The 26,636-nt window shown below is 38.2% G+C and overlaps 2 protein-coding genes across 3 annotated transcripts in view; one reads left to right on the forward strand and one right to left on the reverse strand.

Annotated features, from left to right (window-relative positions):
• LOC148109657 (uncharacterized) overlaps positions 1-16,446 on the reverse strand; it is a 126,602-nt gene extending 110,156 nt beyond the window's left edge. For both annotated transcript variants that reach the window (XR_015725199.1, XM_087863444.1), the window contains exon 1: positions 15,555-16,446. The gene's annotated coding sequence lies outside the window, so the exon portion shown is untranslated. The remainder of the gene's footprint in view (positions 1-15,554) is intronic.
• Positions 16,447-17,346: 900 nt separating this feature from the next.
• The window catches only part of UGP2 (UDP-glucose pyrophosphorylase 2), a 66,050-nt gene continuing 56,760 nt past the window's right edge, over positions 17,347-26,636 (forward strand). The window contains exon 1 of the mRNA XM_045788097.2: positions 17,347-17,674. Within this exon, the coding sequence (XP_045644053.1) occupies positions 17,656-17,674 (19 nt within the window). The 5' untranslated portion in view covers positions 17,347-17,655. The remainder of the gene's footprint in view (positions 17,675-26,636) is intronic.

A 26,636-nucleotide genomic window follows, 5' to 3' on the forward strand; every position in this document is an offset into this window, starting at 1 on the left:
TTTTGGTATCTCATTTCTTCCTTGTGGCATAATTTATTTAATTATGAAGTATATCTTTTAGTAGGGATTCTCAACTTTTGTCTCCCAAGTTATAGTTAAGCTAGGTATAAAATTTTAGGCTGCCAATAATTTGCTCTTACTGCTTGGAATATATTATTTCATTGTCTTTTGATTTATATTGTTGCAATTGAGAAGTCAGTTTCAATCTAATTTTGTTCTATTGGTGTGGTAAGTTCAAAAGTTTCAGGATAGATCAAGGAAGAGACAAGACCATGAGATGACAATATTGCAAATAAGGTTTACTAGGTGACATTTGGATAGGACCATAGGAAAGGGGAAGTCCTCACAGCAAGGGACTATCCAGACATAGCTGCATGGGGCTACCACTCAGAAGGGTAAAAGGACAATGGAACTTCCAAGGAGAGAATAGGTGAGGTGGCTCATGTGTCTAGGATATGTCACTCAGTAGCATGGTGGGAATCTCAGGGTCAGACAGCTCTGAAGGGCAACAGCAGTTTGGGTTATTTTATAGCTACAGAGTTTGCCTTATCTATGGTTAGAAGATGTCAGGTGCAGGTTTCATGGGGTACACCTAGCAGGCAGGATCTAAATATTAGAAATCTGCTTATTTAGGCTACACTTAAAGCAACTGGATGTGTAAGAATTTGGGTTGGCGCTAGCAAGCCTTGATCTAAAGGTCCTAGGCTGCTGGGAATAAGTAAACAATATATAGGGGCCAATATAGAGATGCCATTTTGAACTGATTTAAAAACAATTGGGTTATCTATCTTTTCTCTCTGAATGTTTTTAAGATCTCCTCCTTATCTTTATCAAGGTGTAGATTTATTTTTTCTTTCTTCTTACCACTGTGTCTCCTGAACTTCCCAAGAATGTTCCCAACTCAAAGTTTTTGCATGTTGTAGAACTGCGGCTTGGAAAGTAATTCCTTCAGATATATTTTTGGCTACCTTCCCCAACTGGTCCAAGTCTTTGCTCAAATTATTTCCCCATCCCAGCTTCAAACTTTCTATCTCCTGCCCTCCTTTATTTTTCTTCACAGAATTTATTACTACTTCACATTTTATTAAATATGTATTTGTTCATCCTCTTCCTCCTTTCCCCAAGAATATACACTAGCAAGGGCAGAGACTCAGTTTTATTCACTGCTGTGTCCCTAGTATCTAGAACCATACCTGGAACAGTAAGTACTTAAGTATTTGTTGATTTGTTGAACTAGCGGCCTCTCCTCCATGCTTTATTCTTTCCTTTTTAGGCAGATGAGTTCTTTTCTGTGTATCTATGCTGATGGGCCAAATATTACTGCCCCAGAATGAACTCTTATTCCTCAAGTGACCAACACAAAATGATCAGTATTTCTGCGTTACAACTCCAAATTCCTAGGACAGAAAATCTCACTGGTACAGGTTGAGTCAGTAGTCTTTCTTTGGTCCAATTAGGAATATACAGCTAGGTGGCAGGTCACAAGGTACACAAGACCACAGAAGTCTTGCCCCAATGGAATAAAAGCTTTTAGAAAAGGGAGGGTCTGAGTAAGCAAGTACTCAAAAATGGTCTCATATTTGCTTTAAGGGCAAACTGAGGAAAATGAAAGCCACTATAGAAATGTAAGTGTTCACTGTCAGATAAAACACTATTACATAGAATCAATAAAATAATTTGTTGATTTAAAATCATCTTTAGCATTGGCTTATAGTGTGACAATATTTTAAAATTTTTATTTCTCTTGCTTTATCTTCTTCTTACTTAACCCATTGCCTAGACTTCTAACACCTTAAACTCTTGCCCCTGCCCCAGTCTTCCCTTCCTTGAGCCTTTAGTAATCTTCAAAACTTGTTAACTTTTCCTTTCTGAAGTAATGGAAGATTGCCTATCATTTTGTTTCTCAAAAAAAAATGCCTAATAATTGCTTTTGTTAGGAAATAAACCACTTATGTTACAGAAGCTTATGAGTTTGTATTTTTTATGTATTAAAAACAAAGAACCCCTCAAACTATAGATATTTTAAATTATAATAGTACATGCATGAGTTTAAAACAATTCAAACAGATGAGTAGAAAAATGAAAGATAAAAATGTAGCCCAATGATCGTCCATAGCCTAGTTCTACTTCTTAGAGCACTTTGTTGACCAGGACCCAAGTGGCAAATACATTTTACACACTGACACACACACACACACACACACACACACACACACACACACACACACACAGTTAAGAAAAGTTTCATTGATTTTACTTACCCTTACTAATGCACTGCAACTTAATATTTCCTTTTTTCTTCTTTTTCTAATGTAGGTTGTAACCCACTAAACTGATTTCATTCCCACAATTTGAAAGAGTGCCCTAACAGTAGCCATATCACACTGTTTTTAGTATTTTTTATTTTATTTTTTTTTATTTGACAGAGAGAGACATCGAGAGAGGGAACACAAGCAGGGGGAGTGGGAGAGGGAGAAGCAGGCTTCCTGCTGAGCAGGGAGCCCGATGCTGGGCTCGATCCCAGGACCTCAGGATCATGACCTGAGCCGAAGGCAGACGCTTGACTGAGCCACGCAGGCACCCCAGTTTTTAGTATTTCTGATAGTTATCTTCATAATTGAAAACAATACATACATACTGCCACTTCTTGGTTCAACTCCTGACATTTTTTTATTGACTCCATACTGAAAATGAACAATAAGAATTTAGCTCAATTACATCACTCTTCATTTTTCTTCCCTTGGTCTCTTCTTTGAAATTTTTATTATATTACATTAAGTTCTATTTGTTACTTTATTGCTTTAAAGAATATACTCACACCTCTATTTCTTGATCCACCCACTTCAGAAAGTGTCTCTTGACTCTTCTATTATGTAAGATTAATATATTTTGCATCCTTTCACTTCTCTCCACTTACCAACTTCCATTAGCTCTATCACTACTTTTACATTGTCAATATTTATATTTACTGTTAGAATAATCAAGTCTTCCACATTTTATCTTTAAATTTAATTTGAAAAGTAAAGGGTTCCTTTTTCAGCATTACCATTTTTAAAATCTTATTCATTGCTGGATCAAGTAGTATGAATAAACTCATGAAAAGGGAGTCATAAATCATGTAACTAGATTTATACTTATTGAAGAATGTTCTAGGTGTAATGTCAAATGGATTCTCTTTTTTGTGTTCACTGATTACTCATAATAATGTCACATTTTAGTTTATCTTTGAACCATGGCTTAACACAATTTTTTGCCTTTACTGAAGATTCCAGTTGTCTTCTTTGGTGTTGATGACAGGAAAATCATATGTCATCCTGTCATTGAGACTATTAATGTTTTTAATTATCCTATTTCATAAAATGAATATACTTTTCTTTCTTTTTTTTTAAAGATTTTATTTATTTATTTATTTATTTTTATTTATTTATTTTTTAAGATTTTATTTATTTATTCGACAGAGATAGAGACAGCCAGCGAGAGAGGGAACACAAGCAGGGGGAGTGGGAGAGGAAGAAGCAGGCTCATAGCAGAGGAGCCCGATGCGGGGCTCAATCCCATAACGCAGGAATCACGCCCTGACCCGAAGGCAGACGCCCAACCACTGTGCCACTCAGGCGCCCCTGAATATACTTTTTTCTTAAAGACATTCTTCTAGATCCTTTTTTCTGTTCTACTATTATTGATTACCCTAAGACCCTAAATATTTGTGTTTCTGAAATATCCTAATTTTAAGTTCCCACGTTTCTGTCTTGAGTTCATTTTGCTGGAATATTTCCTTAGGCATTTTCCCCCCTGAAAAGGCATAGGAGGCCTCCCCCCAAAAGGTGAAAATATCCCTAATTTGTCCTCATCCTTGAATGTTTTGCTCATAGAATTGTAGGGTCAGAGTAATTTTCTCTCAGAACTTTGACAATATTGCTCCATTGTCTTCTAAAAATCAATGTTGCTGAGAAGATAAATGACAAACTTCAATCTACTTCAATCTTCCCATTACTCTACTGCTCTGGTAAAGATAACTGACAATCTCTACTCAGCTGACTCTCTTTTCTGTCTAACTGAGCTCTCATTGACCTTTTCTGATACTCTTTTCTCTGGGCTCTATACCACACAACTATCCTGGTTTTCTTGAATAATTGGCTCCTCTTGCTCATTCTCCTTCACATGTTTTTCCTTTCTCCATATGACCTCTAACTGCCAGAGTCCCTGTACCCTCTGTTCTATTCTCTATGCCTTCTCCCTACATGATCTTATCCATTCTCATAGCTTTAAAAACTATCTGCTGACAATTCCTAAATTTATATCAGTAGGCTAGACTTCCTTTCTGAGCTCCAGATTCACATCTTTAAATATCTACTTAACATCTCTCCTGTATGTCTCCCAGGCATTTCAAACTTAACATGACCAAAATGGTTCTCTAAATCTGGATCTCCCTCAGCCTTTACCACCTCAATAAATGGCCCTGTGATAAATTGTCCTCCTTGACTCTTCCCTTTCATTCACTCCTCGTGACTTCTCCCTTCTCAATGAATCCATCACCAATTCCTGTTATTTCCGCCTTCAAACTATATTTCTATATTCTTTTAAAAATGTTAATTAGATCATGTCAACTCCCTGCTTTAAATGACTGAATTGCTTTTCATTGCATTTAGGATAAATCCAGAACCTGTACAGCCACCTCTACAGGTCTGATTCCTTCCATTTCTCCAAAATTATTAAAAAAAAAAAGATTTTATTTATTTATTTGACAGAGATAGAGACAGCCAGCAAGAGAGGGAACACAAGCAGGGGGAGTGGGAGAGGAATAAGCAGGCTCCTAGCAGAGCCTGATGTGGGGCTCGATCCCATGACGCTGGGATCACGCCCTGAGCCGAAGGCAGATGCTTAACGACTGTGCCACCCAGGCGCCCCTCTCCAAAGTTATTTCTTGTCTCTTGCCATTTTTCACTCACTTATTTCCTCATTCCATTCTCCTGTCATCTCCTAGAATACACAATGCTCCTTTTACCTCAGAGCCTCTCTACTTGCTGTGCTATCTAGCATACATTCTCCATAGATCTTTATATAGTTGGGGGGTTTTATCCTTCAGATTTTAGCTTAAATGTTCAGGGCTTCCATGTGAACCCACACATAAAGCTAACCTTCTGGAGGGACAGTGTCAGTTGGATTTTAGCCTCCATAGGCAGAAGTCTAAATGCTACCTCTCAGAAAGGCTTTTCTTGATCATGTTACCATTTTAATGTTCCTTGTTATTCTGGATCACAGCCTTCTATTTCATTCATAGCTTTTTGTTCAATCTGTAATTATTTAACTAATTATTATTTTATTTATTGGCTTTTAGCCTGTCAGCCCCACTTAGTATACTTCTCTATTAGTTCACTATTATAAAACTGCAGCCTACCAGTGCCTGGTTCATGGTAGTGTTCAATGAATATTTTTTGAATGAATAAGTGAATGAAAACTGTGCTCTGAAACTTCATAAGAATGTGAAAAAGAAAATGGTTTGAGTCATCCAGTCATCCATCCATTCTTCCTGGACACATTTCATCTGAAAATTTCTCTTCACATTTTCTTTTACCATTTATTTAATTATTTCTACCCCTTGAATTTTTCTGTCTCCCGGAACCTCTTTTTGACACATCATAGGATTTGAGTGGGACTTATCCCATTGCCCTAGAGTTGGTGATATGTCAAGCTGAGTGCCAAGAGGTGTTAAGTATCTCTCATTTTAAAGAAAAGCCTCAATAATTAGAGCTTTGCTACTTCCAACCAGTACCCCAATCCCCCTTCTCCATCTATCCCAGGTCTAAGACTGGGAGCTCCCTTTCCAAAGGGAGCAGGGGAGTGTGTTTCCTACCTCCTAAACTAAGTGAGGTATGACGACTGAAAATCAGTTCTCACAAGAAGGGAAGACCAACAACAACCTCAACTGTTGGGTATTTTTGAAGTAGAGGGAAGAGTGAAATGCATACATACTTCCTTCTCCTCTGCAGGTTCCTGGATTCACAGGTAAAGCCTGAGCCAAAATGACTGGAGAATGGGGAAATGAGATTTAAATGGGATAAGAAATTGGAATTTCAAACTGAACTACTAGAGTCTTGAAAGCTGAAAGTAACCAGTGTTGTCAAGAGGCAGGAAAGGGCAATTTGACAGGTCATGACTAAAGAAAGCATTTAGAAAAAAGAATAGTTTTATGTTTGTGACACTGTCCCAACAGTTTAATAAAATGGACATGGGTGGATGCTGAAATTTCTGGATTGATATACTGTGTCGTAATTTTTCTCTCATATTTTCTATTTTTTGTCTCTTTGCTTTATGTTCAGGAATCCTTGAACTCTACCTTTCATCCCTTCTATCAAATGGTTTAATTTTAGTGCTTACATTTTTAATTCCCAAGCATTATCTCTTGTAATCTGTCACTTTCCTATAGCTTGTTCTTTTTTATGTCTATAGTATCTTTAATTGTCGAAATTAATCTTCATGTCCTTCATGTTTAGGTTTTCTATTTTATCATTGTCCTTCTCTTTGGTGCAACTGGTTTTCCTCAAATATCTGGTATTGATTTTCCATATTCCTGAATGAGGGACTAGGCTGATGAATATTGGTGCTGGAATATGGGTTTTCTTTCTTGTTAGGTAGATTTATACTTTAAATATGACTTTTATTTTTATTACACAAATACCTGTTCATAGAAGTAATAGTACATAAAAATTGTTTTAAAAAAGAAAGAAAAGTCCCTCATGATCTTACCACCCAGAAGTAACCATTAACATTTTGGTGTATTTTTTTTTTTTTATCCAGTCTTAGATAACAAACAAGCAAGCAAACTTCTTTTTAACAGAAGTTTGTAAAAACTGGCCTTACTGCATATATTTTTTTAGCTTGATTGTTTTTCCCCACTTAGGATATAAGGAATATCTTTCCATGTCTATATATATATATATATATATATATATATATATATATATATACTACCAGATATGTTTATCATAATTTATGCCCCTGTTAGTGACATTTTAATTATATCTTCATTTTTACTATTAAAACAATGCAAGAAATATCCTTGGAAACTTGGAAGTATTCAATGTATCTTTAAAACAATATATTTTAAATTATGTTAAAAATATATTTTAAATAAAAACCTATCTTTTTCCACTTAAAAAATTTCAGAATCTCTGAAAAACAGATCTCTAAGTTTAGGGGTATTTTTTTTTTTTTTAAGATTTTATTTATTTATTTGACAGAGAGAGAGACAGCCAGCAAGAGAGGGATCACAAGCAGGGGGATTGGGAGAGGAAGAAGCAGGCTCCCAACGGAACAGGGAGCCCGATGTGGGCTGGATCCCAGGACTCTGGGATCATGCCCCGAGCCTAAGGCAGACGCTTAACGACTGAGCCACCCAGGTGCTAAGTTTAGGGGTACTGATCGTTTTCTTTCTTTCTTTCTTTCTTTCTTTCTTTCTTTCTTTCTTTCTTTCTTTCTTTCTTTCTTTCTTTCTTTCTTTCTTTCTTTCAGAGATAAAGATGGGAGGAGAAGGGAGAGAGAGAAAAAGAGAGAATCTCCACATTGGGTGTGGAGCCTGACGTGGTACTCAACCTCACAACCCTGAGATCATGACCTGAGCCCGAAATCAAAAGTTAGACACTTAACCAACTGAGCCACACAGGCACCCCTTAGGGATACGGATTTAACTAGGAAAGTGATCAGAAGAAATCTCTTCCTCAGAAGGGTTTGGAGAAAAGAGTTTCGAGGTGAGAAATGAGTAGGCTGAAAAATACAGTCCCAGTGTGCAAAGATTAAGGGCAGTTCTGGGATAAATGAAGACTAAGTGAGTGTGATTTGATTTTTCTTTGACACTACATTAATGAGTCTATCAGTCATCTGTTCTGTGAAATAATACATAGTATTGGATTTGGCTCAGCTGGGTGACTGATTCTTTTGTGGTCTTATCTGACTCACTTATGTGGCCAGTTTGACTCATTAAGCAGTCTGACTAGAGCTGGAAAGCCTTAGATGGGTTCCAACACATGTCTGACAGTTAGTCCTGGTTGGTCTAGAGGGCCTCAACTGGAAAAGCTCTACTTCATGTGGCCTGGTATTTTCCAATAGGTTAGAAATGGCTTCCTCATACATTGATCTCAGGGCAGCATTCCAATGTGAAGATTAGAAGCTGAAAAGCTTCTTGGGACTAAGGTTAGATGTCACACAACATCACTTCTGCTTCATTCGATTGGTCAAAACAAGTCACTAGGCCAACCAAGACTCAAAGTGTGTTGGGAGGAAAAGACTCCACCTCTTAATGGGAGGAGTGACAAAGTCACATTGCAAAGGAGTGGTGTACAGGGGTGGAAGGAACTCTGGTCATCTATGCAAACACTCTATCACAACAGAATTTGTTTTGAAATGCCTCCTTTAGTGTTCCAAAAGTAAATTTATAAGTTGACTATTTGCCATACAAAACATGATTCCTAAAGAAATAATGAGGAACATTCAATATATACCTATATAGCATCCTATAGCTTTTTAATTCATTCATAAATATCTTATTTGATAACTCATTCAACAAATTTCTTTTGAGTGCCAAACACTGTGATATGCTCTGGGGATACAAGATAGATTAAATCTCCTTGCTCTCAAAAAGTATACCATCTATGTAGGGAAAATAGATATTTAATATGTAAAAAGGAATAATAACTTGAGATTAATGTTATATCAAGGCAATACAGGAAATCATTAATTAAAATCATCATCATCACTCAGACTCTGTGCCAACAGTGAATGAGATGATCTTTATGATAACTCTGTAAGAGGCAAGACAGGTTATCGGTTGTTACTCTCACTTTTAAGTGAGGAAACTAAATCTCATAGAGTTAACCAAGTAATTTATCCAAGCTTTTCAGGTTCTAAGTGGCAGAACTCAAAAGAAAAAACAGGCTATTGTCCAAAGTCTGTTTTTTCCCAGTATACTCTTCTGCCTCCTTAGAAACCAATATGAGTACCTGAAACAGAAAAAATACCAATAAATTAAAACAAACAAACAAAAACCTTAGATGATGGTACATATTTTGTATGAATTCTTCTCAAAGGACTTCAGTGTTTACAGCTTTAGGGATTGATCATGTAAGGTGTAAGACACCGAATCTAGTACACCTACCTATACAACCAGCACTTCTGCTTACTTCCTAAATCTCTTTGGATCCTAGACTGTTATCATTTGGGTGCACTAGGTTGAGAAAAAGCCATTTTTAAAAGTAATACCTGAAGGGGTTCTTTCATATGACTATCTAAAGACAACAAAGGGGATTAGATGAGAATGACTAAACTGAATTACCACTATAGAATTAACTATGCTATATCCAGTTTACTAAGCAATGAACTTAATCAAGAATATATCCACCTTGGCCCCAGATTCTTTTTGGAATAAGAAAGGATGTAAGCGATTAATAAATATATGGACATATGTAATATATGCCAACATACATATATAGATATAGATATACATGTGCATACAAAAATTTCAAATAATTACCAGTGTGACCTCAGCATTGTTTTACTCCTTCTCACTAGGAAACTGGTAAAACCCTCAAGCTAACATGGCTTAAAGAAAGTGTTGGTCTATCTGGATCTTTATTTTTCTTTCATTATCCTGGTACTCCATTTGTGGCTTTATCTGGTCTCCATCCCATGCTGGTCTGTGTTAGAAGGATATCAAACAGTTTTAAAGTCTCTGAATCTTTCTGTGATGCTCCAAATCCAGACAGTAGTCTTCAATAAGCTTACTTCTATTATTTCAATAATCTCAGTTTTTGTTACCGTATAGATCCATGCAACGCCGGCACTTTAGTAGGTTTGCAAACATCTAATATTTTCTTTGTTAAACTCTAGTTGAAAGTCACTGATGATTGAGAATGGCCTGTCTCTCCCAGCACTGTTCTGTGCTCCAAATTCTCATTTTCTTGGTGTGCAGCCCAGCAGTGGTGGGAGGGGTAAGATAGACCAGGATTTTCTAATTCAATGCTTTGAATGGCTTACAGCTGTGAAGCATGACATTGCGCCTTTAAGGCCTAGGGCAGGCAATTGGGACCCCCAGGGCTGGTTGCCTCCAGCTGTTAGCAGCCTTTATCAGAGGATGGCCCAAGAGGCACAGTCTCTACAGGTGGAGTGGATGATGAAAAACATCTAGTAGTTCCACAGGCCACTTATCCAAGGTGAATAGCAGTTTGTTCAGCAGCTGGCTGTTGAAGTAGATGTGCAGATGGCAGAATACCTCCTTGGCTGTGTTTAGCACATCACAGTCACCATGGAGCTCCTGGATAGTGCAACTTTGGTGGCTCTGAAACTCTGACTTCACAGACATCAGATACTACTGATTGTTTGCAGCTGATATGCCCTTTTAATAGCATCCAAACTAGTTTTGGTCTTACTGATCCAACATTGTGTGTGTTTTACAAATTAAAGCTTCATCATTATTTAAAAATATTTGCTAGATAAAAGTTCAGCTGAATTAAAAATCCACTTGCCTTATCACAAATTTCATCACTGTGTTTATTAATAAAAAGAGCTGTTAGATTCCTTGAATATAATTTTAACCATAATACATTTTCAATGGTTTCTAAAGAAATGGTTTTAAATTTTAAAAAAATCTGTACAACATTTCTCATGAATGGTAACTGTGTTCACTTCCTCTGGTTGCTGAAACAAATGACAACAACTGGGTTGTTTGTAACAATATAACTTATTCTCTTACAGTTCTGGAAGCCTGAAGTCTGAAATGGGTTTCTCTGGGCTGAAATCAAGGTGTCAGCAAGGGCCACACCACAACTGGAGGCTCTAGGGGAAAATCATTACCTTGTCTTTTCCATCTTCTGTGGGCTGTCTTCATTGCTTAGCTCATGGCCTTGAATCACGTTGCCTTTCTCTGCCTGCCTCCATCATCACATCACTTTTTTCTTCTGTCTTCAAATCTCCCTCTGTCTACGTTTTATTATTTTTTATCTTATTTATTTATTTATTTTTTTAAAATTTTATTTATTTATTCAACAGAGACAGAGACAGCCAGTGAGAGAGGGAACACAAGCAGGGGGAGTGGGAGAGGAAGAAGCAGGCCCACAGCGGAAGAGCCTGATGTGGGGCTCGATCTCACAACGCCGGGATCACGCCCCGAGCCGAAGGCAGACGCCTAACCGCTGTGCCACCCAGGCGTCCCCTATCTTATTTATTTTTTTATGTAATCTCTACCTCCAGTGTGGGGCTCGAACTCATGACTTCAATATGAAGAGTCACATGTTCTACTGAGCTGGCCAGGAGCCCCCTTTTGCCTACATTTTATAAGGACACTGGTGATTACATTTAGGGCCCAACCAAATAATCCAGGATAATCTCTCCATGTGAAAATCCTTAATTCAGTCACACTTTTAAAGTCCTTGCTACCATACAGGGTGACATTCACAGGTCCCACGGGTTAAGTACTGGTTATCTTTGAGGACCATTATTCAGCCTACCACAGTGACTACCAAGACTTTGAAGAGATTATAATTTGAAAGTCTTGATCAAAAACTATGTGTAGCTTTTTCAAGCATAAAACCTGACTCTAAAGTTTATTTTCATGCAGACAAGTTCAAATTTCTCATTCAAAAATTTGAAAAGATTTTATCTCAGAGCTTTATACAAGTTCAGTATCTAAAAATTCCCCTATTACTTTGCATTTATTTTTTTATGCTTTTATTATTTAAAAAGCAATTAACTTATCACCAAGTCCAATATGATGCCCACGAATTACCTCTAGGTTCCCTCAGGATGCCACACAAATATTATCATTTTCTCTCTGTGTTGTTATGAGGAAAAGGTTGGGAAATATAGCTCTACAAAGTTTAAGAAATTAATACAAAGGAGAAAACAAGGCCAGGGTTTTAAGTGAGCAAAGTCTATATCTGTTATAATAAAAAGTCAAATACATACTCCCTAAAAGCCAGGAACCAGGAAAAAAAATGGCACTATAAGCATTTAGAAATAACTATCAAGTATATATAACTGTCAGAAGAAAAATAGTTGCCTCTGGCATGCAAAGATGGAGTAGAGAGAGGTAGGGCAGAAGAGTACTGCTATTCATTATGGGCATTTTGGTAGTGGTTAGATTTTTTTTTTTTTTAAGATGTGCATCCTTATTGGAATTTTTTTTTAAAGTTCAATTAAAAATGGCACCAGAACTTAACATTAATACACCACATTTTTTCTGTGGTCTTTTCTCCAAATGACAATCCTCCTCCTTTCCACTCTAGGGAGGGAAAAACACTGTTACTTTTTATTCCCTAATCATATTACCCATTTAATGACATATAATTACCCAATTATTTAGGTCTCATCCAAAGAACAGTCCTGAGGATCTTCTCTTTAATACTTAGAGTGGTGGGTGTGACATGCTTAAAATAAATTCCCTGAGACTAAGTTAGGGAACAGAAGTTCTTTATCCTTTCCTTCCCAGTGGTGGCACTGGCAGGAAATTTAATAAGCTAGACCAGAGGCAGAGATGTTTGGAAAACCATCAAAAGACATTTGATGGAATGCACAACAGGGAATCTTTAGTATAGTTGAAAGAGGAAGAAAAAACAGGATTAAACTGAATACTTTCCTATTTCACAGCTCTTCTCTACAAGGATTTCAAAGTCAATAAGTAGCCTCATCATCTATACATATATCACTACAGAAAAGCAGAATGTTTATTTTATCTTATGAATTCAGAAGCAATGTATTATTTCTTAGTGAGTCTTTTTATATTTTTGAATTATGATTACATAATGATCTATGTTTATTAAAAACCCTGAGAGAATATAGGTTTTTTTTTTTTATGGCTATCTACTCATTAAAGGAAATGACTCCTCTGCATCTATCATCAAGGGGGGATGTGGAGAAGCAGTTTGGCACATGAATGAGTTATAACAATTTCATGGGCATCACCGTTTCTCACCAACACTCTCCTCTGGGCAACATGCAGAACAGGAGAAGCAGGAGACAACACAGTAAGGACTTGCCTTCTATGCAACTTTCAAAGGAGTATCTAGAGGGGAATTATTGATAAATGAGAACAAGATAATGCATGTTGCAGTTAAACTGCATTCTTTTGAGCCTGATGACTTTTAAAACATAGAGGATTTATCAGCTCTTATCAACTCTTAGATAATTATCTGTAATGTGAGACAACACTGTTTTTTAAAGCATCTTAGTTATTTGAAATAACTGCTACTTTTGTGATATAAAAGTTAAATAATCTGCAAATGTAATTTAAAAGTCATACTATGAATAAATGGAAGGATATGTCATAATTTAAATTCACAACTTGTTTCAACAAACTTCCTGATTCATTAACAACAGGGTGTTGGCAACAGGAAAGAATGAAGTCTTTCTCTTCTTCAAGTAATTGGAAACACCATTCATTTTTTTAGACTACTCATTCATTAGTAGTTTGTTTCACAGATATTATTTGATATCTTTTTCCAGTTAACCCTGTTTGGTTACCTTTTCAGTCAAAAATGCCCTATTGTTAGATCTAGGCAGTAACTGGCAATTTTGCTAACAGTGGCCCCTTTTTCCTTTTTCATGTGGGTGGCCTAGGATTTAGATAGGTACAGATGGGAGCCAATACTGAATGTGCACAACAGTCTAGTGTATAATTGTTGCCTGGTTTCTTGGCTAAACACTCGGGGCAGGACATAGAAATTTTTATGTCTCTGACATGTTCTCCAAAACTGCTTTGCTTTATTTCTTGTGCATAGGGGATGGAAGTAGGAGAGACAAGAAAAAAAAAAAAAAAAAAGACCACACACATTGCTGGTCTGTACACTTATTTCATACTTTAGCACTTTCTAAACTACCTCTTATTGGATAATGCTCAGGTTGGGAGTTAGCAAAACTTACTGTAAAGTCATCAGGACATTGCATTTGCTGCTATTATTCTTACACTTTGGCCCAAGTTCACATTCTAGGTGGAAATAACTAAAACTTAAAAATTCTTTATCTCTAAATAGAAATTAAATTTTAAAACCTCTTTTATTCCCAAGATTTTATTTATTTATTTATTTATTTATTTATTTATTTATTTGAGAGAGAGCGCACAAGAGAGAACATGAGCAGGGGTAGGTGCAGAGGGAGAGGGAGAAGCAGAATCCCTGCTGAGCAGGGAGCCGGATGCAGGGCTTGATCCTGGGACTCCAGGATCACGACCTGAGTCAAAGGCAGATGCTTAACCGACTGAGTCATCCAGACACCCCTTAAATTTTTAAAATCTTCTTTACAGGTGGCACTAAACTGGTCATTCAGTATACACTTACTGAATGCTTGTTATGTACCAGGCGCTGTGCCAAGCACTAAATCTAAAAAGCCATCTCATTTCAACTTACCCCTGCATACACAGTACTTCCCAGGGCCCCATCTTCATCTTCCTTTAGAACCTCCCAAGTTTCTGCAAAGGTTTAATCTGTAAATCTATCTATCCATGTCACAGATTTCTAATGATAGATATATCAACATCATGCACCTTGAAGGGAAATTCCACAGTAGTGTATCATGAAAAAAAGGAATAAATCACATTTACACCCCAGAGAAAGTGTTTTTTTCAGGTATTAAGATGTATAAATATATATAGAGATAGGCAATTGCATTCTAAGCAGACTTGAAAATGCTCCCCTGCCATGATCTTCCTTCCCTATCCCCACATTATCTGCCAAATGAGGTTGTTTCTAGTGGCTCTGAGGAAGTGGGAGGCTCTTTTACAAAATGTTTGGGGGCTCAAAACTTAAGTTTAAATCACAAATTCCATTTTACAAGGCACTATTTGAAAATAATACTTGGGAATATAGCTTCTAGAGTGCTACTTCTCTAAGATCCAGTCTCTGGGTGGTTATGGACTTAACGGTTGAAGAAGGTAGTTACTTTTCGGACATTTCTTGAGGCAGCAAATGTACAACATCCTTTGGTACTATATCTCAATATTTAATCACTCATAAATCAAGATGTCATTCTTAGGTGTTACCAAATGCTCCTGCAACAATTAAAATTCACTTCCTCTTCCTTAACTTTCTGTAAAGGTAGAGAATAACTGATCACCCTACTCCCAAAAAACCTTGTACAAATTAAAGACTCTTCATTGCCCCTTATCTTTTGCAGGCTAACCAACCTATGAGGCCCAAATGTTTTGGTGGCATCTTATTTCGGTGTTAACACTGATTGATAAATACTATTTAGTGCTGCTATAATTTCTCTACATCACACAAAGGAGGCAGAGATTCTGATTAAGATTGTGTCTCCAAATGTTGATATTAAAATGTAGATATCTGGGTTTTAGACGTTTCTTTGGTTTTATTTGGGGGAAATTATAGCTGAGAGGTCAGTCTTTTTGGATTTCACATAAGAAATATAGTACCAAGGACTGTTGCTCTAGAAAGCATGACAAATCACGGGCCTTCTCTGTGTTATTTATCTAATAACATTTCCATGTGAATATGTGGCACTAAATAATTAAAATTTGTTTAGACACGAATCATTAAAAAAATTTTTCACTTTACCTTGGTTGATTAGTGATGTCCAAAGCCTCAAACTCCTAGGATTACTTGGTTTATTGGAGGCCGCTCAGAGAGCGCTGACAATTCATCTGTCCTGATGCAGGCTGACTGAGTCATGAAGGGAAGCCTGAAATTCGCCTTACAGGTGTCGGCAATGCCAGGTGTGATTTAGCGGGCGCTGGGCTGGCGCTCTCGCCATTCCCACTCCACTGCCAACGTTTTTTAACATCCTCCTTCCTTGTGGACTTCAAGAATATTAAAGGTAAGCAGCTCAAGGGGTAACCTCCATTTCCACTTTGATCAGAAAAGTAAAAAATGCCTATCACAGCAGAAATCCCTACAGGAATAGGTACTGGGGGTGGTGGTTCTAGCGGCGGAGGCTTCAGCTGGCACTTTTTTCGACGCCCTAAATCCCTCCTTCTGTTAGTGGGCCCCACATATCCCACTACTTAGTCCTTAACGCACCTTCACCCTCCCTAGACCAGAAGTAGTGAGTAGAATTTGTATCTATTGAGAAGGGCCTGGGCTCTCTCAGGTAGTTGTCTTGGGCGTTCTGGCTCTATCCGCCGCTTAGCCGGAACATTTTTATGGACTACAAAAATAACCCCTCGTCCTTCAGGTTCTTTCCCTTGCTGAAATATCTGCAGAAGGCAGGAATTTTACTGGTGAAACACCCCTGCGCCGCCACCCTAGGCGCGGCTTGCACAGGCGGATCTCAGAGTACCGCTCAGCGCCCACCTCCGCGGGTCTCCCTCCGGCCGCAGACGCCCGCCCCCTGCCACCTCCGTGCGTTTCATTGGTCAGGTCCTGTGTCCGCCTCGGCTCCTGACTGGTAGTTCTTCCTGTCCGTATGAACCGCGGGTACATTTCCGCATTGAGGGGGGGCTGCTCCAAATGGAGGGGGAGGGGAGGTGTTTGGGAGAAAGTGGGGGCTTGGGGTGTCAGAAGCCGGCAGCCAGGTGGGCGCAGAGGGTCAGCAGCTGGGCTGTGACTGCTGGCGAGGAGTTCAAGTTGTGCATGTGTGAGGGGAGAGAGGGAGAGAGAAGGGTGCCTCAGAGGTGACATTCCCTCAGCCTGCGAGCCTTCTTCCCGGGGCGCCATAAACGCCCCCAATTTCCCAGCTGCTAAAAGAAGCGGAAGGTGGGTCTCGGTGGCGGTTTGGAGAGAGGCGGGGACGGGCTTCCCGCGACCCCTTAGGAGGGTGTGTTTCCCTCTGGGAGATGTGTAAAGCTCCTTTCCGCGACTCGCTGTTAACGCCCAGGAGGCCGAATTTGGGGTTCGGGGCCCTCCCGCACTCCTGTCCCTCGGGCTCGGGGCAGCTTGCGGGTTCTCCCCTCGCGGATGGACCCTTAGTGTTTGCTGAGGGGGAGGGGCGGTGTGGCCTTCGGTTCCTCCCGAGAACAAGCCCGTGGCAGGATTTCGCCAGTCGCTGAGGGAAGGGGGTGAGGTGACGGCCCGCCGGCGGGTGCGCGGAATTGTTGCCGCCTCCTAGTCCCAGGGTGTTTACGGGCTAGTAAAAATGGTTGCGTTGCTTCTCTTTGCTGGCCTCACCCGCCACTCGGACCCTGCTTGGGCGCTGGCAGCTGTTGACCGGGGTTTCCTGGGGTACTGGCCGGACACTGGACGGCAGCGAGGGGGAGGGGATCAGGGGGTGCGGCCGGCCAGTGTCTGCTGCCGTCCAGCCCAGGAGGGCGTGGGGACCCGGGGGGCGGTGAAATAGCCGTTGTAGATCCTCCTCTTTCATTGATGAAATTTAAGTTCGTGTGTTTTTACCTTTTCCGGGAGTCTCCAGTTGGCCCTGGTTTGTGTCAGGAGCGCAGTGTAGACAGGAGTTCCAAGCCGACTCAGTCACACTAAGTTCCTGTCTTCTTGGAAGTGGAGGAGGTTTTCCTGTTTGTTTTTTTGTTGTTTTGTTTCGCTCTTTTTTTTTTTTTTGAGGCAGTTTTAATCGCTTTGAATAAATACTCTCTGAAGTGACTAAACATAGGAAGGGGAGAGGGAACACGTCGGTTAAAGCAGGGGAGGAAGAGAGAGACCTGCCCTATAGCGTGGCTCCTCTAGAAATTAATATATATACATCAGAGTATTTTAATAAATCCCTAAAATGTCGAGATATGTACAAGGTAAGACACCCTTCTTTTTGTCTCCCGTATTGCTTCTGTCGGGAGGTGGGTGGTTTGGAAGTGGAAATGTTCATTTAAGATACTGTTTGCGAAACCCTTTTCCTTAGATTGACATTTGAGCTGCTTTGAGCTGCTGGGTTGGCATTTCGGATACGTATAATTTATACCCCTGTGTTCTGCTGAGTTTAGTTCTGCCTCCCTGAAATCAGGTTAGTAGCACTCTGGCTCGCTAGGATAGTAGCTGTAAATAATGATAAAACAGGATTTTACGTGCTAATTAACTCCTGTTGGCTTTTACTAGCGGAGTCAAGGTAACCATGTGTGCGTGAACGGGAAGGGGAACTGGGAGGGCTGAGGGAAGGTAGGTGGGTTTTACCAGGACTATTGGGGAAGCTTTAGTGTTCTCTGCTTCTACTCCGTTTGTGTGTACGTGGTTGGAGTCTCAGATTCAGTTATTGCGAAACCGGTAGTAGCTTGTAAAAGCTGGAGGTCATTTCAGCAAGAGAAATGACTTTGCTGCATTGCTGTTTATTTTTTTCTTCTTTGAAATCTGAAAGGATTATTAAGGTTTTTTTGAAACTTGAAAATTGTCCTCTAAATTTTACATGTCTATTAAAAAAGGGTTAGCGAATGCCTATGAACTGAGTTAAACATTAACATTGCTTGTGTGTCTGTGTGTGTTGGTGTACACATTGAAATTGGTGTACCTTAAGCCTGTTACTCACTAGTTTTTAGCATAGGATTTGCCTTCTTGTATGCGAGTAAACCCTTCTCTTGCAGACCTTAGAGTATAAAAGCTTCAGCTATCTTGCTGAGCACATAACTAGTGAAAGTTCACAACCACTTAATGTGACTCAATAGATGTACTTAAAAAAATGGTCAGTTAGGGCCATTATTTGACTTTAGGAATAAAAATGCCCTAGTAAGTTTTATATCATTTTATTAACTCTTCTTTGAGTTTTGTATAATAGATTAAGAGTATTTGACTGTCTGTCTTATTATGGAAACAGATGGGACACTTATGCCTGCCTCCTTTAGCACCATGCTCAGAAATGTCACTTGTCGGTAGACTTTCAAATTCATGTTATAACTTATATGTGGTGAGAGAGGTTTTTTATATTCTGATTGAACAAATGTCTTAAGATGGAAAAACGAGGTAACTGTTAATTTTCTGATTTTGTAACAGCAACAACAAAATTACCAGAAAGCTGCTTTTGGCAAGAATATGCGAGGGAGAAGTGGACAAGTCACTTCTCTTTAAAAGTTAAAAATATTACACTTCAGGTATTCCTTGTAGTTATGCATTAGAATAGCTTGCCTAGGTGGTGTGTGTTGATTGATTTCACAGCCTTTGCTGTTAATGACTGTCTTCAGGAGATTCAAAATCCAAGTGGTAATACCTAAGAGTTGCTATGCATATTCCTTTCCCTTGCCATCTGCTTTTTTTAAAAAATAAGCTTTTTATCTTGGAATACTTTTAGATTTATAGAAAAGTTCCACATTTGTCAAAACTAAGAAATTATCATAGGTATGTTACTATTAACTGCAGAGTTATTCAGGCTACTGTTCCATGATTGAATCCAACATTGCATTTAATTGCTATCCACTTTTACTTTAAATGGTAGTTTTCCTTTTAAATTAGCAGTTTTGCACAAAAAGATGAACCCCCCCAAATTTAACATGATTATGTTCCTGTTTGTCATTGTTTAAATTTTGTACTTCAGGTGTAAACCCTCTATGTTTAATTAACTCTGCTGCTGTTACAAATGATAAACCTAATTGGCTAATGATTCAGCTGTCTCCACAAATCAGTTTTCAAGTCTAAGTTTTGGGATTTTTGTCTTGGAATTTTTTTTGTGCCAGATCAAATTGTTTAGTCTTTGCTGTGTCATTTACTGATATTTCTATGTATTGACACTTAGCTCGTTCCATAGAAGAAAGATTGAACAAATATTAGGCCTCTGTTTCCACATGTTGTTTCATTTAAGCTTCACAAACCCCTAAGAGGTAGATTTTTATCATGACCTTACAGCTGAGGAAATTTAAGTATCTTGTCCAAAGTTCACAGCTGGTAAGCATTTGACATTCATATATAAATGTGTCTAAAACCCTTGTTATTTCTAATACCTTTTGTGGCTTCTCACATTAAAAACTTATCCAAATGGCTTGTTTCTCCAACTAGACTGTGAATTCCCTGTGGGCAAAGATAATATTATATCTTTGAGGGAAATACAGTGTCTTGAAATGGTGGATGCTCCAAAAGAACTTGTCACAGATGACAAGTGAGAAACTCAGCATTTTCCATGTATTTTTTAGTAGGTTAGCCTACATTTTTATTTTCAGTTGTAGTTTTTTTATAACACCACTTAGATTACATAAATGTTATAAAGATAGAAGGGTTTGGATTTAGGTTTGAATCCTGCTAACAGGTGATCTTAGATACATAATTTTTCTGAACCTTAGTTTCTACTTATATAAATATTGGGTACTAATACTTCGCCACAGGGTTATTGAGAAGTTGAAATGAGATGAATTATATGAATGTCCTAGTCACATATTAGATGGCCAGTGAGTTTTGCTTTTCGTTCTAAAAATGATGGTGGCCATACAGATAGCATTGCCACCGTAAGTGTAATCACATGTCGTCAACAGAAGTAAATAGAAACAAAGCAGGTATGACAGTTCTTTATTTTCCTATTCTAAGTTTGGTGTTTAGTGCCCCCAGGACTTCGGAGTTGATATATTTAAAAAAAAAAAAAGTGCAGGGGTAGGAGGAGGGAAGCTTGAATGGTGATGTGAATACATAGTTGGTGACAGTTTTTGTTTCAGTCCAAGTCAACAAAACAGTTTGTGAGTGCTTACAATGTGCAATACACTGTATTGAGATTTCATGGGTATCCTTTATAGTGGGCACTTGAAACTCAGCACATCTAGGTATTATTATACCTGTGTGTTGTGTGCATGTTTTTGAATGCCTGGACAAGATTTGGGGTTGCTATACTTTGCTTGAATCTCTTCTCCCAAAGCTAGGTAATGTGCTTTGTAGGAAACCTGGGCATCTCCATTCTCGAGCACTGGGACCAGTTAAGTCATTAGGTAGAAATGTTCAATTAATAAAAATGCTTAGTGTTGATAGGCAGGAGCACTGTCAGTATATATTCCTTGGCCAAAAGAAAGTTTAGTTTTCTTTGGGCATCTCCCAAGTCTGTGTTCCTCAGGCACTTAAATATCTTTCTTATAGGAAGACTCTTCTTTCCTGGATCTAGGATATAATTCTCTAGCTGTTGTATTCTGCCCTCAGGTCACCTTCTGCCTGCACCTGTGAAATTACTTCCCATTTGCTAGTTTTCTCCACTCCAGGGGTTGTTGCAGGGCCCCCAATTATTCTAAATACATGCGAGTACTAGCTGAGTGAGAAGGGACTCCCTGTCACAGTTGGAGATACTAAGGGTCTTCAGCTGATGTGACTTTTTGCCAGGTTTGTCAATGGGTGCCATTTGGGATTTTGCTTTTTAAAAGTTCTGAGTGCTATGGGATAATCTCTCTCCACATGACTTGAAATTTATAAATGATGCAGGAAATATTGTCATCTAGCCAGCTAAGACTATGTTATGTGCTTATACTGTAATATTAGAGGAACTTTTTTTTTAACTTTTTAATAGGCCATTATCTATCTAAATTATATAAAATGTCCCTTAATGGTCTTAAATTGAGGTACTTTCTTATATTTCAGGGGAAGCCATTTGAGTATCTCTGTGTCACTTAAAAATATTTGAGGCCTATCAACTTTCCCATTTGTTGGAATTCTCTTTTTATGACTTTGTGTGTGTGTGTGTGTGTGTGTGTGTGTGTGTGTGTGTGTGAGATGCCTACTTGGTAGATGGCAGCTAGCCAAGGAGGATTAGCTGAGCTAATTTTAACTGGAGGGGTCTCAGATGAATATAGGGATGAGATGCATTTTGGGGCCTGGTTGTGGAGGTTGGGCCTTGGCCTGCTTCTTCTCAAATCCTCAAACTAAATTTAGCTTATTACTGATTATTTAGATGACTAGGATGCTTTTAGCCCAGGGGGATTGTGACGTGGATTTCAAACACTAATAGAGGGGGCAAAGCAATGATTAAGGCACACTCTTCAGTTTTTAAAGATACGGTGAAGGATTCATTATGTTGTTGGAGGGGGACTTAGTTAAATTAGAATCACAGTGATAAATGGAAAATTAAAAGAAACTCAGAATAGTTGAGCTGATGAAAACTTTGTTTTCACCATGGACTTTGTAATCTCTGTGGTTAAATTGCCTTTGTTCTTGATAACTGGGTGTTTCTTGTAGTAAGATGGATGATTTTCATTTGGAAAGCTTACTGAGAAAAGAAATTGATAGGGAACATTAGAGAAATAAAACTGGTATACTTCTTGAAAGTGCCATTTTAATATTCTGAAGATAAATTGAAAAATTACGAGGAAACTACTTTAAAATGTTAAGTTTGAATGGTAGGTGTTTTCTTGTGATATTGCTACACAGAGACCTTTCTCTGTGTATGTGTGTTATTTTTTCTTCATAGAAAATTGTAATTTTATGAACTGTAGTAACTTTAAAATAATGAGATACTTAATTTGTGTAAAGAACATTAGTTGGCCTAATAATGAAAATGCTCTAGGTAAAAGAATATACTGTGGTTTTCTGTTTTCTACCATATTGTATTTGGTACTTTTATGTGTCAGTGCGGGTATTAGGAGTTCTCAGACAGCCAGATATCCATTATTGAAAGGTTAATATAAATAAATACTTGAAAGTCAAACTAGCTCTGGGTTATCTGTTAAAAAATGAATAATTATAAGAGTTGACTGTACTAAGTTTCCATATGCTATTTCTTTTGATATCCAGAATTTATTCCAATGGAGGAAACCCCAGCATTATTTGAATAAAATTTGGGGGAGATCCTCTGACGGTTTGGGATTTAGTGAATGAGAAAGTATGATTCACTTTACCACCATTTTGATTGCTTGGAATCTCTTCAGAAGCTTGACTTTTTCTAAAGACTTGTGTCCTTTTGACACAGCCTATGTTTTCTTTTCTAAACTCTCATATTTTGAATTTGGTATAATAGTGTTTGCATTTTGGACATCTTTGTCTTGGGTGATTTGATAGATTGTTCCAGGCACAATGACAATTAATTGAAGCCATATGTCTTATGCCTCTGAAATTCTTTCACCAGGCATGCATTTTCTATTAATAACTTTTAAATTCTTTGAAAGTTGGCTTGCCAGGCTATCAAAAGAAAATTAAACTTTTTGTGTTTGATAGGGCTTAAGTGTGAGAAAGGGGATAATACTCCATTTGAAAGCTATTTCCCAGTTATTGGTGATGCCGACATCTCCTTTAGTTTGTTGCAAAGTAATTGTTTAGGGCTCAATTTCTGCCTCTGCCAAAAGTGCCATTGTTTATTTTTCTTGGGTATTGCCAGATGAAATCGATTGTGCCCCCAAACCATTTTGACAATTAAGGATTGTTTTTGAGAACCAAGGAGAAATTGGCTATGTTGTCTTAGTTAACTTACATAAACAACAAAATGTTTTGTTTTCCAGAACATTTCTAGATATTTAATTTTTCCTATGCAAATCAAGAGAGTTCCCTGTTTCTCTGTGATTTCACTTGTATCTTTAAAAAAATTATTCTTTGTATTCATGTACATGAAATAGTCATATTATGCTTAGTCCACTTTTTAATAGTCACCAAAGTGTGAAAAAAACTATTCTAGGGGATAGTCTCTTTAACAATAACTCCATTGCTCCTTGGCCACAAAGGCCTGTAGACAAGTTGTTTGGAGTTTGCTTTCCTCTGGTTGCTGCCCTGGCAAAGGCTGATGTGATGTTTCATTTATGTTTAAACCCTGCCTAGAATTTTAAAACTTCCAGAGAGTGCAGGAAAATGGAAAATGCACTGTTTTAGGTTCACGTATGCCAGTGATAAAATGCTTAGCCTTGGTAATAAAATATTTAGAGAGTGCATAAAAACTTTCTTGGATTTTTCATTGCCCAGAAAACAAACAGTATGGAGGGAAAGGTGAAGAGCATAAAAGGATGCTTATTCTGGTATGTAGTTTTAACCTCACCTGATAATCTCACATTATAGACATAGTTGGGTTTTTGCATGTTTTCATTCAGGCATACTCCTGGAGGTGACAAACCATGTAACCAAGAAAGGGGAGACCTTCCTTCAGGAAGGAGAAGCAGGGCACCAGGGTGTGGATTCCAGCTTGGCGCTGCTGCTGTGTCCTTAGGCAAGTCAGCATCTCTGGGGCCCTGTTTCATCTCAAAGATAAGAGATTAGGACTCACTGACCTTTAAACTTTTCCAAGCTTAGAAGTTTTATCTAAATGCACATGTGTCAAATTACAGGGCAAGCCTGCCAAATAATTTTTTTGTGCTTGATGATGAGTATATGTTGTATCTCTTTTTCTTCCTCTCAACAAATGAGTGTTCTGGGTCCCTTGGCATGCCTTCCTATATCTGTTAAACTTAATGCAAGGTAATATTATTCAATCAGTTGACACATCTCTTCTGAAAGTTCTGTTTTCCAGAAGTGATATTTTCTTTTTTTTCCCTTAAGATTTTAAGAGCTACTCTGTTATATGAGAGCAGAGTTCATCTTAATTATTAATGAGAAATCTGGTTTATCTGTAAATTCTAACAGTTAAAACAGTTAAGTTAGCAAAAATCTTGATTAGCAAGTAGCTCTGCATATTTAGTGCTGAAACAGTTCTGAGAAAACTAGTACCTTTTATCTTTATCAGAAAGCGTTTATTAAGCATTCATATGTATGTAAAACTGAGTCATTTAAAAATCTATGTAAATGTAGGGGTGCCTGGGTGGCTCAGTGCGTTAAGGGACTGATTTGGTTTCCGCTCAGGTCATGATCTCAGGGTCCCGAGATCCTGAGATCCTGAGATCTGAGCCTTGCTTCAGGCTCCGTGCTCAGTGGGGAGTCTGTTTGAGATTATCTCTCTCCCTTGCCTCCCCCCTCATCGCGCTTTCTCTCTCTAAAAACAAATTTTAAAAAGTCTATGTAAATGTAAATAGTCAAACTATGGTTTGCAGGCCAAAATAATCAACATTGACTTTAGTGCTAAAAGATCATATAAAATCAACCAATTGATTTTTCTTGTTATTGAATGACCTGGACTATATTCTTCCTAAATTAAGCTTAATCTAAATATACAAATTGCACGGTTTTATTTAATCTTTAAAGTTAGTGAAAACATTATGCTAACTTTTATATAAGATAATAAAAATTGAAAAAAAATTAGAGATCATTTTGTCTAGATTGGCTATCAGTTTGAAATTTCTTTGACAACATACCTGATAATTGACTGATAACTTAGCCTCTTCTTATGAAGCTTTGGGGACTTCAGGTACTCAAGACACAGTCCATATTTTGCTTAGCCTTGCTTCCCCATCACCATAAATCCTGCCTCTTGAATACTTTCTGTTTGGCCTTATCAGACCCTACCTTCACTAGACTCGACTCTACCTTCTAAATGTATTTCTGCCACATAGCAGTATCTTAATAGGCTCTTACTCATTTATTTAATAAACATTACTTGAATATTTACTATGTTTCAAGCTCTGTGTTAGGCAGTGGGAATATAGCCTGAACAAAATAGACATGATATATTCCTACAGAGATTATAACTTGTTGGGAAAGGCAGACATTGAATAAACTTTAAAAAGCATGGTGTTATAAAGGAGAGGTAGAAGAATCTACCACGTGAGCATGTCGTGGGCAACCATGCATAGTTTAGAAAGATATCCAGGAGATTACATTTAAACTGAATTCTGACAAATGATATATATTAGTGGCTGCTCAAGCCGCTAATATGAATATATGTCTTGATCTCTTATTTACATATTATCAGGTGTCTGCACTGTGTCAGGTGCTGAGGTAGGTGTTGGAAGAAAATTTTTCTTGGCCAGTGCCTTTGAAGTGTTGCAGACAGACATCTAAGCAAAGAGTTAAACTTTAGGGGCTGTTTGATATAGTACTGAGGTCTATACTATATATATAGGTTTGATATAGTATATATATAATATATATAGGTTTGATATAGTATAGAGTGATTAAAACCTTCACATTAAAGGAGTTGTGATAGAAGGGAAGGACTCTTTGCATGTTCAGAAACTACCACCAGGAACACAGAACACCACCCCCAAAATAGTAGAATTGCAGAGATTGAGCCTTTGGGGGCTGAGGTATTAGGGAGATTTCCTGGAGGCTTGGATGATCTCTCATGATTTTGGAATTCATGCTGGGCCACTAATTTCTAATTTTTTCCTCCTCATTTCTGCCTACCCTGCTCTAAATATGTTGAATGACACTTGAGATGTGTGTTTTGGAACAGTCTTATAATAATTAGGATGCTTTTAATTTCATGGAACAGAAAAGTACAAACACAGTTGGCTTAAAAAATGAGGCACTTACATCACATGAATCTTGAAGTGGGATGTTCCGGAGTTGGCTAATTGAGTATGAAGACTGCATCAGTCTTTCCTTCCTTGTCCTCTGCTTTCTTAAGCCTATCTTTCTCATTCTTAGGTTAGCTTCCCTTAAGGTCCCTGATGGCAGAAGTAACTGGAAGTGAGAGGTGGGCACATATGTCCAGGAGTGGAAAAGATACTATTTCTTTCCATGTGTCTCTTTTTTCAGTGAGGAGCACCTTTCTCCTAAGTCCTTTGGCAGACTATACCCTTGTGGCTCACTGGCCGGAATCATATTATGTTTCATGCTTAAACCAATCTCTGGGAAGGCTTTAGACCAATCTGGGCCTGGTGCCATCTCTAAAGCACACGGCCTTGGGGCAGACAATAGATGACAGAATAGCATTGTGTAGGGAGAAGAACGATGAGCATGGCTGCTACAAATGTGTTAAGGTAAGTGGAGTATACTTTATATCAGAGCTACTCAAAG

This window comes from Ursus americanus, chromosome 7 (assembly GCF_024610735.1).
Source record: "Ursus americanus isolate L20-20 chromosome 7, mUrsAme1.1.p, whole genome shotgun sequence".
Lineage (NCBI taxonomy): Eukaryota > Metazoa > Chordata > Mammalia > Carnivora > Ursidae > Ursus > Ursus americanus.